The sequence below is a fragment of the Hypanus sabinus genome, chromosome 13, assembly GCF_030144855.1.
Source record: "Hypanus sabinus isolate sHypSab1 chromosome 13, sHypSab1.hap1, whole genome shotgun sequence".
NCBI lineage: Eukaryota > Metazoa > Chordata > Chondrichthyes > Myliobatiformes > Dasyatidae > Hypanus > Hypanus sabinus.
The window spans coordinates 80142170-80160148 of NC_082718.1; the positions used below are offsets into that span (position 1 = coordinate 80142170).

Genomic DNA, 17979 nt, shown 5'->3' on the forward strand with positions numbered 1-17979 from the left:
AAGAAGAAGAATTTCATGATGTATATTGTATACATTTCACTGACATTAAATGTAACCACTGAACACTTTCATTAGAGTACTGCAGTTCAAAACCATAATAAATCTCTGATCTTATGGAATACATCATTTCCACAATATTACAGTTCAAGTGTTGGCATCATGTGTACTGAATTAAGTCAGGATGACAAGTGTGGCTGTTGGAAGAGAAAAATATCAACTTGCTGAAATGCAGCAGAGAAGGCTACTTCAGCCATAAGAAATAAAGAGCACAACCTGTGATTGCCATGAATTTCAATGGGTGAAAACCTTTGCACTAGCAAAAGAAAGTAAGTTGACAACTAGGATTCTAAAATCAAATAAATGTCAAAGGGATCTTCTCAATTAATTTGCAACATCTTCCCCACATTAGAGGCAACGAGGCATGGTTTCAACATCATTTAAATTTGGGTTACGTTATTATTATTGCTTATGCAGGCAAATTATCATATGAGGGACATATTCAAGATGGTAGCTCAAGCTGCGAGAGCATTTCCATTACCAAAAAGGAGATAATTGTACAGTTCAATAGTGCTTCAATGCTGCAATTTAATTTGCAAATTTAGAGATTTAACAGATTTACGGCTTGTAGTTATTTCATAAATGCCTGAAAAGATCTGTGATGAAATGCCATTCAGAGTTGGATTTTGACCTCGGTGCTATCTGTCTGGAGTTTGCATGTTTTTTCGGTAACAGTGTAGGATTCCCCAAAGTGTTTTGACTTCCTACCACATTCTAATGACATGCTAGTTGCTGGTTACTTCAAATAACCCACAAAGAATGCTGGGGTTGGGGTGAGGGGTGAAATTAATGGCACACATGAGAGAATTGACGATAGACAAAATAATCAGGACGTTGCTCCAAGAGCCTGCATAGACTTGGTGGGCCTGGTGGCTTTTATGTTTTTACCTTTTGAAACATTGCAAACCTAAGCTGCACCCTCAGAATAAGATACCACCAGCTGATATTCCATGCATTTTCTGTTGGATCTTAGTTGTAATAAGTCTTATATGCAAACACTCATAAATCGTTTCCAGTTGGGTACTAACCCTTTGCGCATGACATAACCATAGAAGGAGTTTAGAATACATTTGTGTGCCAGCTGCAGGGACTCGTACAAAATCTCCATGTTCTTACAACGTTTGATTTCTGTAGCATCTCCAGATTCAACTGCAGCAGACAATTTCTTTTTCCACACCTAGAAAAGTTCAATAGAAATCAGTATTGGTAGAAAGTGGCAAAATCCAAAACTAAAATTTTCACTATTGCTAATGCAATATTAAATTGTTTCACAATTAAATCTTTGTAATGGGGTGGATCTATGGAAGAAAATCTGGCAAAACTGTGGACCATAAATGAGCATGGCCTGAAAGGCATCTCTCTGAACAGTCACTAAATTATATGTTTAAAACATTGGAGGAAGGATTTTAACTTAAAGGTCATCAATGGAAAGGTGATACTTGCAACAGTTTCTCTTGAGATCAAAACTTGGATCAAATTAGCCAAGAAAACACAGAAAATCCAAGAACTAGATCAAATATAGTTAAAGAACTGCTACAAATTAAGAAAAGGAAACTGAAAAGAAATTGATTGTGGATGTTCCAAAATAATACCAAATGCAGTAGATTCCAGTTAATTGGGACACATCAGGCCCAGTACATTTTGGCCCAACTAGGAAGCGATCAAGGTTTCATGGAAATAGTTAAAGAAGTATAAAAAAACAAATTATCATTTAACTGAGTAACAAATTATGCATTTAAATGAAATACAGAACAAATGAGAACACTACCAACATCTCTACAGTATTATAATACTGCATAATAGTTTCTAAAAGTCAACAATGGGGTATTCAAATGTACACTGCTGTGTATACTGTGTCCAGAAAGGGGTGGCACCTCTGGTGAAGGGACTTGTCATGTACATTCTGGGGCAGCTCACTCACCTTTGGACCCTGTTGGGTACTCAGTTCTCACCTGTGGCTCCAAGCAGCTGTTTGAATGCGAAAGTGGCTACACCCTTTCAAAAGGCTGGCTAAACCAGATGAGGGTAGCCAGTGGGCCTCATATCCAGTGAAATAGGAGCATGCCTATCCTAGCACTTGAAGTCAGCTCTGGCAAACTGGGTGAATGAGATCTGCAGTGTGGTTCCATGGCCAAGGAGGTGGTTCTGCAATGCTTCATGTAGAACAAAGGGCATGATAAATTACACAAGTAGTCATGGTTCTCCATGGCAACCAAGGAAGACCCCATTTTGTGGCAACTACTCATACCACTGGACCCAGATTTCCAAGGTCGAGAGTGTGGTACTATCCCAAAGCAACAGTTTTTCAAATTTAAAACCTCTCCTGAACAGGCTTCACTGTCATCATCATATATGACAGACAACCAACATTCTGCCATGTTCTTTTGATTGACTGAAAATTAACAAAATTAGCACAGACACCTAGTGCAGACAATGGACTGCCTTAATACAATGCTTTTGATGATTGCATCCACCAAATCTTCACTACCAATGCAACTTTCAAGATTTTTATTGATACCTTCAAATCCTTCATAGTTCCTAACTTGAAGTAGTGAAATCATTTCATTTTCACTCTTGGCTGTTTCTGGCATCTCCAAGCCTGAATAGTTCTGAATCGTCTTGCTGTTTATTTCTCTCCGACTATCAGTGAAAAAGATGACTGATTTTTTTTTTTTTTTAGCACAAACACACAAATAACACTATTTAAAAACATTTCTTGACATAGTGCAGAGTAGGCCCTTCAGGCCCTCCGAGCCACACTGCCCAGCAATCCCCCAATTAAGTCCTAGCCCAATCATGGGACAGATTACAATGACCAATTAACTTATCAACTGTCTTTGAATGTGGGAGGAAACCAGAGCACCTGGAGGTAACCCAAACGTTTGTGGGAAGAATGTACAAACTCCTTATTGCTCTAAGCATGGAGTAGTGTCTTAACAGCCAAACAAGTTTACGCAACTGGTGCTAGTTAGAAATTACCTGTCAACAGTCTGCTATCCCAATTAAATGACAGTGTCCCAAATAAACAAAGGGAATCCTGGCTATTTTTGTGATTAATTTTTGCTCTTTAAGGGTTGCCCCAAATAAGTGGCAGTCCTGCTTAACTGAAGGACCAATTAACTGGAATCTACTATACTCCCAAAAGAATTCCTTACAGACATGTCAATAAACTGACTGAGCATAGTACAACAACGAATGATAAGTGAGAAGAAAAAAGGTCCTTGCCTTATGTGAACCCTTAAATTCATACCGCCTGTCACGGAAAGCTCGCACTGTATCTACATAAAAGGAATTTTCACGCTGGCAAATTGTGGTTACTCGTTCCTCCGTTCTAGTGATATGAATTTTCTTGTAAGCTTTGCGACAATAGTCTGAAAAATACAGACAGAAGTGTATCAAATATCAGACTGTACTACAAGTTACAGAAATTGAGCAAACAATGGAAAGAAGTTGAAAACATTTGCACTAGAGTTCACCAGCTTGATTGATTTTGACCGGAGAAGCTTTGGCATTGTGCTATTAATCTCAGCAGCTGGGCCAAAGAGACTGTGCCATCTCTTTCTTTCTCACGTTTGTGCATTTACAAGAAAATGAAAGCATTCTAAACTGAAAATATTCAGACATGCACAAATATGCAGTAAATAATAAAAAAAATACCTGCCAATCTCTTCTTTTCATACTTTGCCTGTTCTTCACGAGACAGCTCATGAAAAGCTTGCGGTTGGTCATTTGGGAAAGCAGGAGGAAACTTCTCAGATTCAAGCTGCTGTTGAATGCGATGGTACTCACTGCGAGAGGCAGGCACTGCAAAGGCAAAATACAAGGTTTGCTATGCTAATTTAAACAGCTTAATTAATTTAAATTAACATCTTGCTGAAGAGTGAAGAATTGTCAGTTTGTAGTGAAATACAGAGTTCAGAGCAACGCATCAATATCTACTTTTGAGTTGTCAGATGGTTCTAATTCAGTCTTATTTAGCAAAGTGGCAATGCGACTAACATAATGGTAGGTCATCTCCACACAAAGATGAATCTTTGCGTACAGGAGACTTACCATCACGTTGGTGGCATTGACGAGTCTATGCCCTGGCAAGACAACATGGGTGTCTATCTCCCTTAGGGTGATTGAGGAGATTGAGGGTAGGTATAGTAATCCTTTGTGTGAGTTCTCACACTACACGCTGTAAGCCTGGACAGCCAGATTGTTATACTGTGATTACTCAAAATGTAACTAAGCCTGTCTCGGTAGACATTAAAGTTGCCCACTCAGAGAAACTTGCATACTATTTGAAGTGCACTATTTCATTGGTTCAGCTAGCACAGGACATGGGAGATTGTCTTGCCCTTGGTTTGACCTTATATCGCAAGATGTAACATTAGCCCTACCAAAGCATTCTCTCCTACCCATATACCACTGTGCCACGATCTCAGACAGGTCTATTCAGCCAGTGGGACAGGGTGTACCCATGGTGTGTGATGACAGCAACCATTATTTTGCACCAATGATTAAGACATCATTCCCACCCCCGCCAATGTCTGCAAGGATAGTTGTAGCGTGGAGAGCATTCTGACAGGCTGCATCACTGTCTGATATGGAGGGGCTACTGCACAAGATCGAAAGAAGCTGCAGAAGGTTGTAAATCTAATCAGCTCCATCTTGGGCACTAGCCTACAAAGCACCCAGGACATCTTTAGCATCCATTATTAAAGACCTCCAGCACCCAGGGCATGCCATTTTCTCACTGTTACCATCAGGTAGGAGATACAGAAACCTGAAAGCACACACTCAACGATTCAGAAACAGCTTCTTCCCCTCTGCCATCCAATTCCTGAATGGACTTTGAAGCTTTAGACACTACCTCACTTTTTTAATACAAAATTTCTGTTTTTGCACATTTTTTAAAAATCTATTCAATATACATAATTGATTTACTTGTTTATTTATTATGTTTTATTTTATTTATTATCTCTCTCTCTCTCTCTCCCCCCCCCCCCCCTAGATTATGTACTGCATCGAACTGCTGCTGCTAGGTTAACAAATTTCATGTCACATGCTAGTAATAATAGACCTAAGTCTGATTCTGAATCTACAAAGTCAAAAAAAAATCAAAAGATCTGAGGGCAAGTTGAACACATTCAAATTCAGTGCCTCGGTCTACATTCGGTGGTCTATCAATCTTATCCTTGTTCCATTTTAAACACTGTTTCTACAAAATAAATGATTGACTTCTTGGCCAATTTAGAAGGTATTTATGAGTCAACAACACTACTGTGAGTTTTCCATCTAGCACAGGCCAAACAGCACAGGATAGCAACTTCAATGACTCGACCCCTACATCAAGTGCCTTTACGCTTTTCACAACACTGGAAGTTAAATTGTAAATGATTTAATCTATTCAGTTCTAAATCCACAGCTACCATATTGGGATTTGTACTCATGACTTCGGACTGTTAGCTCACCTCTCCAGATTGCTCCTGTGATTTAACTATTGCATCTCCATTGTACTTCGCTGGAGTAGGAAGGGCAGAACACCAGTGGTTTCACTTGGGTCATATTGCATTATCTTGGCATCTGATTTTCTATCTGTTATGTTCAAATCTTACTGTGCAAGATGATAATCATCCACACAGTGTGAGAGGAGTAATTTGGAAGACTACCTCAGGTTTGTTTGTTTTTTTACAGAAAAATAATTGAGTTTTATCGTAGTACTTATGAAAAATAAGCAGGACTTGAAGGGTGTGCTGTTCATCATTGGAAAGATTAATCACAAGACCATAAGATATAGGAGCTGAATTAGGCCATGTGACCCATTGAGTCTTCTCCGCCATTCCGCTATTTCATCATGGCTGATCCATTTTCCCTCTCAGCCCCAAACTCCTGCTGGATCCCTTCATGCCCTCTGGTTAAAGAAACTCCTACTCATCTCCGTTCTAAATGCAGATCACTCTATACTGAGGCTGTGTCTTCTGGGCTTAGACTCCCACACCAAAGGAAACATCCTCTCCACATCCACTCTACTGTGGTTTTTATGGAGTTCTATCACGGAGGCCTACCATGGAGTTTGTTTGCATTAAACTTAGACAAAGAGGAAACGTTTTTTGTAATTTCCAATCCATTTTTCTGGGTCCTTAGAAAATGAACCCATCCTTTTTGTAAATGAGCTTTGCAACTTCATTTCACAAGAAATGATCCTCAATATTTGGTGCTGGGTTACACAAGCATAATGTAATAAAAATCCTTCCTGATATGACCTTTAATAATATGCTTTTCTGATCTTTCTAATTATGCCAACATACTTTTAAATCATAGCTTTATAGTTATGACTGAGACTGTATTATTCCATTTAATTCAACAGTTACAACCTATCTTTGCATAATGATAGAAAACAGCACAACACTTCATAATAATCAGTGGATAACATCATTTATTTTCTCTTTGCCTATCCAGCTAAATGTCCTTGAGATTTCCTGCTTTAAGGATGGAACTTCTGGCAAATTCATGATCCTACACTCATCTCTGGAGCATCCAGACAGTAAAGACTATTGACTACAGCTCTGCCTTCAATAGCAAGCCTTTCTACAGTTCACAATCAGTAAGGACAGGCAGCAGTACCATTGCCACAATTATTTTCAACACTGGTGCTCCAGAAGGTTACATCCTCAGCCCCTACTCTACTGCCTATACAATCACGACTGCGTAGCCAGATTCTGCTCTAACTCTATCGACAAATGTGTGGATAATAGCACCACAGTAGGCAGTATCTCAAAGCTGGATTACAAGAAGGGGACAGATAGTTGAGTGACCCTGTGTCATGACAATAATTTTTCCCTCAATGCCAGCAAAAAATCTTCAGAAAGGAGGTTGGTGCACATAGTCCTATCAACATCAATGGTGTGAGGTCAAGAGGGTTTTGAGCAGTTTTTTGGAGTGATCGTAACCAACAGCTTGTCCTGGTCCAACCACATAGACAATACGACCAAGAGAGCTCACCTTGCAACTTACTGGCCACCTGCACTGTATTTCCTCTGTAGCAGTAACACTTTGTTCAGCATTTTGTTACTGTTTTACTTTGTATTATCTCAATGCACTGTATAATAAATTGATCTACAAGAATGGTATACAAGTTTTTCACTTCACTCCATACATTATGAATACCAATTTACTGAAAGTCCTCTCGGCCTATTCATTTCAAAAGGCTTCTTTACATTTAGGCATGGCTTCACATCATCTGCTACAGCTAACAGATTAACCATTCTTCATCAAGATGTTTCTTAAAGTACAGAAACACATTCTGTTAAAAAAAAAACCATGAAGGACAATTTGAAAAAAATCTTTCTGCAAAAATCACTAAAATTTTTCACAAATGACTTACGTCAACATATAACCAAAACAGTGAAGAATATTGGTAAATCTATTTGTGGCATTAAGAGGTCTTGATTTATATTTGAGGTGAAATCAGGAGAGAAAAGTGGCAACCTTTCCTTGTGTTCTCCACATGCAGAAAACCTTGCTGGGATAGCTTAAGTTAGCAAGGATTCAATAACATTTGTGACAAAGAACAACTTACTTTTGATACCATAACCATTTCCAAGTGTATAATATACAATATAGCCAATGATGTTAAATCATAACTCTAGCACCAACCTAAAGGTTTGTCTGCACCCCAATATAATTGCATGTTTGACAGTTTTCTAAGCAGCCATTCAGGATAACACAACCCTATCATTGGACCAGATACTGTGCTAACATTAATTATTGTTGAAACAGTGCAACATGCCCAAAAATGACTCATTATTGAAACAATATATAATTAAGCTTCAACAAGTAATGGCGCTAAAGATTGACTTTCTTCTCTTTCTATAAGAGGCTGCCTGATTTGCGGAGTTCTTTCAGAATCTGTGTTTTTGTTCCGCATTCCATTAACTCCAGTTTTAGTTGCTTTCATCTTAAAAAGACCATTTTCTCCTTTTTACAATAAAATGATCAATTTCTGCAATGTTGACAAAATCCTCCTGATATTTCCTATCAATATTGTTGGAGGCCATTTCAGCCCACCTAGTCTCTACTGGCTCACAACAATCCTATTTCCCCAGTGATTTTCACTGTGACTTAATTTAACAATATTTTTATCAACTTCCCTTCCCCACCCCACCACTGTATCTCCCACTCATCTAAACACCAATGTAGTGGCCAATGAACTTACTAACCCACTTTTGGGGTGTGGCAGGAAAATGCAGCAAGACCACGTGGTCACAGGGAGAATCTGCAAACTCCACACAGACAGGACCAGAATTCTGGATTAGCTGCACACCACTACGCTGCTCTTATTTCTATTACTGAGATAACAAATTTTGTAGCAAATCAACAACACGATAAAATGACAAAATGAAAAACTAATCCAAATTATTATAGGTCACAAAAGGTAAAAAAGGGATGGGGTATTACTTATTCATTTCCAGATGTACAAATATACTCACTGAATTCTCCTCTCCAAGTCCATGTCATCCTGCGCTGGCAGTTTGCACCAGGTTTGTTAAAATCACAGGCTGCACAGGTAATTTCATCCACCATGGCAGATGGCTATAAACAGAAATCAAAAATTCCAGGGTGTGAGACAATAATCAACAGACACAAACTGAAATTTTACCTGTCTTTAATTGATTACAGCTGGAAATCTACAGTGGACACAAATCCCTGTGCATGAAAACGTGAATGGATAGTCAGAAAAGAGTATACAGTTTTAAATAATTAGAAACCATTTGGTTTCAACCAAAATATCAAAATTGAAGGTGGTTGATCTCTGGTTAGCGAGGAATTTAATTTGTTTTAAGCCAACATTTGGAAAATAGATTTTATACTTGATTTGTTTCAAGGTGAGGATAATACAGCAGAGCAGTTGCCTTTCATTTGGGCTATCAAACAATGGGGGGCGGGGAAGAGAAAAATCAGGAGATTCCAACATTGTTTCAAATACAGCATTTCACATCATGCAAGATCCAGAGCCCCATTTCAAGGGCTGAAGTTCTAATCTTTATTTTCTAAGCTACTATTTAAAGCCAGCAAGGAGTGTACAGCTGGTACGTGTGGGTCCAAGGAACATCTTTCTTCTATTCTTACAACTAGCTTTCCCCATTTTGTTTTCTTCCTGCTGATCTAAAGTGGATAGGATTTATCCTTGGCCATTGATGGTTGATCTCATTTTATTGTTGTACTGAGCAGAAGTCATACGTCTAGTGAATCATGTGAAAAATAAAGTGCAAAACCAGTCAGGATTTGCTCATAAGGAACCGTATTTGAAATTCATCCACCACCAGCTGCTGCAGGAAATTATAATTAGACCAGGGCAACATCTTTCATGTACTCTCTCCATCTGCCCATTATCGTTCACTTTTCTTTGGCTCACCAATCACTTACCAGTCCCTGTGTATTCACTCAGTTGCCACTTTATTAGGTACCTCCTATACCCAATAAAGCAGCCACTGAGAGTTATGTTTTTGGTCTTCTGCTGCCATTGCCCATCTACTTCAAGGTTCGAAGTGTTGTGTGTTTAGAGATGCTCTTCTGCACACCACTGATGTAACGTGTGACTATCGAGTTATTGTCACTTTCCTGTCAGCTTGAACCAGTCTGGCCATTCTCCTCTGACCTCTCTCATTAACAAGGCATTTTCGCCCACAGAACTCATTAGATTTTTTTATTTTTCTGCGCCATTCTTTGTTATCTTTAGAGTTTGTTGTGCGTGAAAATCTTAAGAGATCGGCAGTTCCCAAGATTTTCAAACCACCCATCTGGTACCAACAATTATTTCACGGTCAAAATCACTTAGATCACATTTCCTCCCCATTCTGATGTTTGGTCTGAACAACAATTGAACCCCTTGACCATACCTGCATGTTTTGTGGATTGAGTTCCTGCCACAATTGGCTATTTAGATGTTTGCATTAACGAGGTGCAACAAATAAAGTTCATGTTCTTGTGTATAAGACAATAAACTCTACTCCAAGAAACTCTGACATCTTTCCTCTCCACTTTCAGTCCCGATGGAAGAATGGAGGTTTTCAAATCTGAAACGTCAAAACTTACTTCCCCACCCCTCTGCTGCCAGCCCCCACAGCTGCTACTAGATGGAGTTCTTCCAGCAGATCACTTGCCACTCCAGATTCTAGCATCTGCAGTCTCTTATGAATCAATTTCATAACTTGTGTAATTCAAAACATTTAAACCACTATGTCAACTTTTAAACAAGAGATTCTGCAGATGCATTTTTTCTTATTTCTAGTATATGTGGCCATGATTTCCTTTTTCACCCCCATTTTCAATCCAATTCGCCACATTAAGTTTCCACAGTAACATTAGCAAAGCTCGTGGACAATTGAGATCCACTTTTTACCGGGCCACCTCGCTCAATACCCTGAGAAGAATACCACTTAGGTAAAGTTACCAGATAACTGATTATAAATTTATAAAATAGGATACAGGTAACTAATCAGACTGAAAAATATTGATGTGATGCTCCACAGGGATAATACAGTCAAGAACAAATCTAAAAAGGAATTCAAGAATGACAGCTTCGTCAAAGGGACAGCAAGAAGGTAATAGCAATTAAGGCAAAGAATAATAGCACACGTAATTGAAAGCTAAACAATTATTTAAAATGAGAAAGTAGGCAGGCAGTAAAGATGCATGTATGGGGACGGGGGTGAGGGTGGGGATGAAGTTGGAGGTGACTTCCAGAAGCAATAAGGCGGCTTAGATCACTTTGGCCAAAATGTTCATCATGCTGCTGCATGTGGAATGGGAAACCTGAAAGGTTAAGGTATTCACCCTTCAAAATTAACTATGTTGCACAACAGGGAGCAGTCATCAGCAGCAATTGGGAGGAACAGTTAGGCAAAACGATTAGTAGGCAGATGGGAAACTCTGAAGATCGATTTGATAATTTGGTGCTCATCAGAAGACAGGATCCTTTATTCTTTCCATGACTGAACATTACATTAACTGTACCTGTAAGCGGTTGGTCAGAATGATGTTTGGATACATCGCTCCAACATCCAAATGGTAAATGAGAGGGCATTCAATTCTGTTGGGAACTTCTTTCAAACAGTTCAGTTTCTGTTTAATTTCATCACATACCTGTAGGAGAGAAAATGAACAAAACTGAAATTAAACACAAGTCACTGACTAATGACGATAGTGCAAGTTAACCAATTTGTGGATTGTTCTCTTTCCTCTTAAGAATGATCTGTAAAAACAAAACAGGGAAGTGCAGTGGGCAGGACAGACAGTAACAAAAGAAGCACAAGTGGGCTGGTAAGCTTAACTTCATTTACTTCAATGCAAGGAGATTTGCAAATAAGATAGTTGACCCAAGAGCACGGAGCAATGCACGTGCTTACAATATTACTGCAAACACAGACATATGGCTGAGGGAACAGCAGGACTTGCAGCTCAAAGTTCCAGGAATAGAGGTTTTTGCCTTGACAGGAGTGGGGGACAGGGAAAGAGGAGGAGCCATTGACTGCTAATCAGGGAAAGCATTATGGCAGTACTCAGCAAGGATATCCTGGAGGGATTGGCCAATAAGAAAGAGGTAAGTAAGAACATAATAAAAATTAAGAACAAAGAACAATACAGCACAGGAACAGACCCTTTGGCCTACAAAGTTGTGTCAAGCCAATTAAGTTATTAAATGGCCAACTAATCTCCTCTGCCTACACTATAACCTTCCACTTTCACACATTCATGTGCCTATCTAAACGTCTCTTCAGAACTTCCTAATCTATCTGCGCCTACCACCATCCCAATCGGTGCATTTCAGGTACCATCACTCTGTGTGTGAAAAAAGTTGCCCCTCAAATCTCCAATGATACTCCTTCTCACCTTAAATACATGGCCTCTGGTATTAGACATGTCAACCCTGGGAAAAAGACTTTGTCTATGCCTCTCATGATCTTATAAAACGCTATCAGATCTCCCCTCAGCCTCCGCTGCTCTAGAGAAAAATAAGCCGCAGGAGCAGAATTAGGTCAGATTGCTCAGGGTCTTCTGGCATTGCATCATGGTTAATTTATTATCACTCTCAACTCCAATCCCCTGCTTTCTCCCTGCTACATTTGACACCCTTACTAATGAAGAACCTATCAACCTCCACTTTAAAAAAAACAAGGATTTGGCTTCCACAGCTATCTGTGGCAATGAATTCCACAGATTCACCACCCTCTGGCTAAAGAAGTTTCTCCTCATCTCAATTCTAGGTGATCATCCCCCTATTCTGAGGCTGTGCCCTCTGGTCCTAGACTCCCCCACTATCGGAAAATATAGCCACTCTATATAGGCCTTTCACTATTCAATAAATTTCAATGAGATCCCCCTCATTCTTGCAAACTGCAGCAAATGCAGGCCCAGAGCCATCAAACACTCCTCATACATTAACCCTCTCATTCCTGGAATCATTCTTGTGAACCTCCTCTGAACCCTCTTAAATGGCATCACATCCTTTCTTAGATGAGGGGCCCAAAACTGCTCACAATACTCCAAGTGCAGTGTGACCAATACCTTATAAAGCCTCAACTTTACATCATTGTTTTTTATATTCTAGTCCTTTTAAAATGAAAGCTATCACTGCATTTACCTTCCTTACCACCGAATGAACCTGCAAGTTAACCTTTAGGGAATCCTGCACAAGACCAAACAAGTCCTTTTGCACTGATTTTTGAATTTTCTCCATTTAGAAAATAGTCTACGCCTTTATCCCTTCTACCAAAGTGCATGACCATACACTTCCCTACACTATATTGAATCTGACTCTTCTTTGTCCATTCTTCCTCTTCAGACTCCCCGCTTTCTCAACACTACCTGCCTCTCCACAACTCTTCGTCCATAACTTCAACTGATCTATATCCGACTATATTCTTTGCCAGTCTTATACACTATCCACAAAATCATAAAAGCATTGCATCATCAAACTTATTAATGCACTCATCTACGTTTCTATTTAGGAATGTATATATCTTTCTGGAGAAGCAGTGTTTGGGTTATGGTTAGAGATAATGGGTGCTTTGGAATTTGAGCCATCCAACGATGGGAGTGTGTTTTCGTGTTGTGTGCCTGACGCCAGTGTGAGCTGGGTCTTTTTGTTCTTCGGGAGATGAAGGGAGAAGACACTGGAGAGAAGAGGTCATAGGACTTGACCCGGAGCAGGGCCACGATTCAGCGATGCCTCGGGAGACTGAAGGAAGATCGGCAAAGCGGAAACCGTGAGTTCCAACTTGTGCACATTAGACTGTTCCATTAAAATTTGCCCTTTTCTTTTTTTTTTGCTTTTTCTTTACTAACCCTTCAGACAAATTAAGAATTATTAATTGTATGTGGTGTACTATCTGTTATTTTGTGGTGCTTATGTGTAACGGGGTAAGAAATAATGCAGCATCCACACAAACGGGGTTTCCGGGCGCACGCACGCACGCACGCACACACAAGTTCTGAATCCAAATGGCCAATTTAGCACGGATCCCATGCAGCTTAATCTTCTGGATGAGCCTCTCATGAGAGACCTACCTTGTTAAGCGGCTATGGAAGTATGTAATACTTGATCTGCTAATAGAGAATGAGACAGGGCAGGTGACAGAAGTTGAAATAGGCAAACACTGCATCCAGTGATCAGAATGTCATTAGTTTCAAGGTAAATATGGAAGTAAGATAGGTCTTGTCTGAGGGTTGAGATTCTAAACTGGAGAATGGCCAATTTTAATGGTATCAGAAAGGATCTGGCAAGTTTGAATTGGACAGTCTGTTTTTTGGCAAAGGTGTACTTGGTAAGTGGGAGGTATTCAAAAGTGAAATTTTAATAGTACCAAGCATACATGTGCCTGTCAGAATAAAAGGTAGAGATAACAGGTTTAGAGAACCTTAGTTTTAAAGAGATATTGAGGCACAGGTGAAGAAACAAAAGGAGGAGCATAGCAGGTATAGGCAAGTAGGAACAAATGAAGTACTTGAAGAGTATAAGAAATGCAAAATAACATTTAAGAAAAATATCAGGAGGGCTTAAAGAAGGCATGAGGTTGCCCTAGCAGACAAGGTGAAGGAGAATCCTAACAGATTCTACAGATATGAAAAGAGCAAAAGGGACAAAATTGGTGCTCTAGAAGATCAGAATGGTAATCCATGTATGGAACCAAAAGAGATGGGGGAGATCTTAAATAGATTTTTGTTGCATCTGTATTTACTTGGGAGATGGACACAGAATCTATAGAAGCAAGGCAAAGTGGCAGCAAGATCATGGACTCCATAGGGATTATGGTGGAAGAGGTGTTAGCTGTCTGGAGGCAAATTACAGTGGATAAATCCCTCAGATTCTGTAGGAGGCAAGTATAGAAATTGCCTGGCTCCTAGCAGAGATACTTAAATCATCCTTAGCGACAGGTGAGGTATCAGAGGATTGGAGGATAGCTATTGATATTCTGCTGTTTAAGAAAGGCTCTAAAAATAAAGCAGGAAATTATAGGCTGGTGAGTCTAACATCATTCGTGGGAAAGTTATTGCAAAGTATTCTAAGGGACTGGATAGACAAGTATTAGGATAGACATGGATTGATTAGGGAGAGACAGCATGGCTTTGTGTGTGGTAGGTCGTGCCTAACCAATCTTACAGTGTTTTTCGAGGAAGTTACTAGAAAACTGGATGCAGGGAAGGCTGTGGATATTGTTTGCACGGACTTTAGCAAGGCATTTGAGAAGAGGTCCCAGATGGGAGGTTGGTCAAGAAGGTTCAGTCACTCAGCATTCAAAATGAGGAGGCAGACTGGATTCAACATTGGCTTTGTGGGGGAAACTAGAGAGTGGTCGTAGTAAATGGTTGCCTTAGACTGGAGGTCTGTGTCTAGTGGAGTGTTGCAGGGACTGTTGCTGGGCCTGTGTGGAGGACCTCTGGCCAAATGAGTCAGGTTTAGCTAGACCTTTGCGAGACTATAGAATTGTGTGCCTGCATTGCTTAATGCCTGGATCAGCAGAAAATTCTGGTGTTGTCCTATAGCATACTGCTGTAGACATTAAACTACGTGATGTTTATCCTATAGCTGTACACTACAAGGCTACGTGACTTAGGTGCTTTTTCTCTAGTTTGCTTAGAACATCGAATGTGGATATGCTGAACAAACCAAACCGATTAGAATCAACCATAAAGAGGGTGTTAGTACTGTTTATAAGCAGAGTCATTGTTCTCTGGAGGGATGGCTCCCCGTGTCACGTAAATAAAGAGTATCCTCACGAGTACTTGGGTCTGAGTCTTGTGTGGAAAAGGAAGTTCCCTAACAATTTGGCGACGAGGTTGAGATCCCTATATATGGGATCCAACTGAGCCCTGACTGAGTAATCAGCCCCACAGAAAGGAATCAAAACCCTACCAGATTTCCCTGAAAGGTGGAACAAAATGGGTTGTTTAAGATCACTAGAGAAAGGGGGCAGTACATGCAAAAAGGGGAGTGGAAGGCAGGAGCTTGACCAAGGCCCTGGGACAAGAGGCAGGACATATATAGGATATGTGAGTAAAAGTGGGATTTGGGCAGTGAGTGCCGAGGTTGCATGGAGGGACAAGATAGGAGAGGGTAGGGAGAAAGGATGACTAGTAAAAATCCCTGGAAACTGACACCTTTCACTCCCCGTAACTTCTTCGAATCCCAACTGGTAGGCCACGAGAGGAAGACGATACAAGCAGCTATGATCAGACAAGGCAAAGGGATAGAGGAAAAGTTTGTTATAGCCAATAACTCACCCATTATCTTAATATTACGCCGTAATCCACTGCACTCCTGAGGGATTGTACCTCAAGCTAACCAATGAAAAGGTTCCTGAACTTCACTCTATAAACCTCCAAAAAACAGAAACGCAGGCGGCTTTATATGCCTGGGATATAGAGGGGCACCCCTAGAGAAACTGACTATGGCAGGAATAATGATGATAGCAGGGGACTGGTAATTCCTGGAAGATTTTGCAGATACCTGTAAGTTGGCAACTGCATTGCACTGTCCCACCACCTTCCAAGACCCTAATTGTGATGATGATTATCGTAAAAAGAGTTCTAAATATGGGGACACATTAGGGTGTATTTCCTTTAGTGGGGCCATGGTTTTTGACCCGCCCCCCCCCAGGGACTAGCTGCCAAAGTCCATTTAGACTCTGGCCTTTCCCAAACTCAGACACAATTATTCCTAGAGACAAAGACACTCCCATGTCTCTTCAGCCCTGAAACCTCCTTTTATGTCAAAGGACTTGGGCCCCATGGTGAAGAGAATAATAGTGGACCTGCCCCTATTCTGGGAAGCCAGGGTACTCTTTCTGAACCCAAAACAGGCATTATTATGATTACCCCCATGCAAGCCAAAGGGACGTTTTCTCATCATCATCTCCTGCCCCAACTTCAATGGTCAGGACCTGCTGACAGCTACCAAGTGAACCCTGAGTTACGGGATCACCATTAAAATTATGTAGGCCTTGTCAAGACAGTAACCCCCCCCCACCCCCCACCCCCAACCGGGTGACTCTGAGGCAGACTGTCTACCTACCTTCCGCCTGACAGAACCAGCTATCGGGGCCATCAGGGCATCAGGCCAGTGATCAAGACCCTGCTACAACAAGGGCTTCTTCGGCCCACTCAGGGACCTTGCAACACACCTATTTTGTCAGTCCCTAAACTGGGAAGACCTGAGGAATGGTTCATACAGGACCTATGGGCCAATAATCAAATTGTGTAACTGATTTCACCCATTGAGCCAGACACCAAATCTTATACTGGCCTCCTTCCCCTCCCAAAACTGCTGGTACACTGTAGTCACCTTGTGCTCTGCCTTCTTCTCCATTCTCCTGCATGAAGGCAGCCAGTACTTATTTGACTTTACTTACAATGGCCAACAATATACATTATCATGACCTCCTCAAGATACGCAGAAAACCCAGCTGTCCATGCCGCTGCAGTCAGAGACGACCTGGCTGAGATACCCCTCTCCGAAGAGAGTGTTCTGCTACAGTACTCCAACGACTTGCTACGTGCTTCTTGAACTCTCGATGCTTGTAGAAAAGACTCTATTGCATTTTTAAACCACCTGCCGGCTAAGGGTCATCAAGCCTCTCTGTCCAAATTACAGTACTGCCAATCAATAGTCACCTACATAGGATATATACTGCAGAAAGGCATGCAAAGAATAGGTCCCAAACATACTTCTGCCATCACACAGGCTCCTAAACCTTACACCAAGAAGCAAATGATGACCTTTCTAGGCATAACAAACTATTGCAGGCACTTAGGTCCCTGAATACCGGATCTATGACTTTGGGAGTCTTTGACACAAACTGAACAGAGGAAATGGAAAATGCCTTCACCACAGCACACCAAACAGGCTATAAAGTGATGTTACTAAGTAAACCTAACCTTTTCTTCAAAAAGCACCAGCTCTAAATCCTTCTACCTCAGTGCCTCTCCCTGGTGCTCGCAAACCCCATCACTGCCTGAAAGTAGTCAAGATAGTCAACTCGCCCGGCCAATCTGTTACCTATCCCCCTGGATAATACAGATAGATCTTATTCTTTTCAGACAGCTCCTCCCGCAAGCCCTGTCGTCATACGATCCTGGCAGGCTATGCAATTGTCACAGCCTTCAAGACACTGGAGATAGCAGCCCTTCCCCTAGGCACATCCACTCAGGCAACCTGGCCTGTACCTTGGCCGCCAGGAAGACCACCAGTATCTATACAGACTCTCATTACACCTTTGGGGTTGCACATGATTTTGAACCCTATGTAAAAATAGGGGATTTATTACCTCATCTGGGAAGCCTATACTACACGCCAGTTTGATCACCAACCTGCTACAGGCGGTGCAGGTGTCAAATAATATAGCAACAATCAAGCACGACTTAAGACACTCATGC

At 40.9% G+C, this 17979-nt stretch overlaps 1 protein-coding gene across 1 annotated transcript in view; it reads right to left on the reverse strand.

The window, feature by feature from the left end:
- pole (polymerase (DNA directed), epsilon) overlaps positions 1 to 17979 on the reverse strand; it is a 146518-nt gene that overhangs the window by 90331 nt on the left and 38208 nt on the right. The window contains exons 17-21 of the mRNA XM_059988023.1: positions 11062 to 11190; positions 8535 to 8637; positions 3715 to 3861; positions 3283 to 3428; positions 1086 to 1234 (exon numbers count right to left, since the gene is read on the reverse strand). Coding sequence (XP_059844006.1) covers positions 1086 to 1234; positions 3283 to 3428; positions 3715 to 3861; positions 8535 to 8637; positions 11062 to 11190 — 674 coding nt within the window. The remainder of the gene's footprint in view (positions 1 to 1085; positions 1235 to 3282; positions 3429 to 3714; positions 3862 to 8534; positions 8638 to 11061; positions 11191 to 17979) is intronic.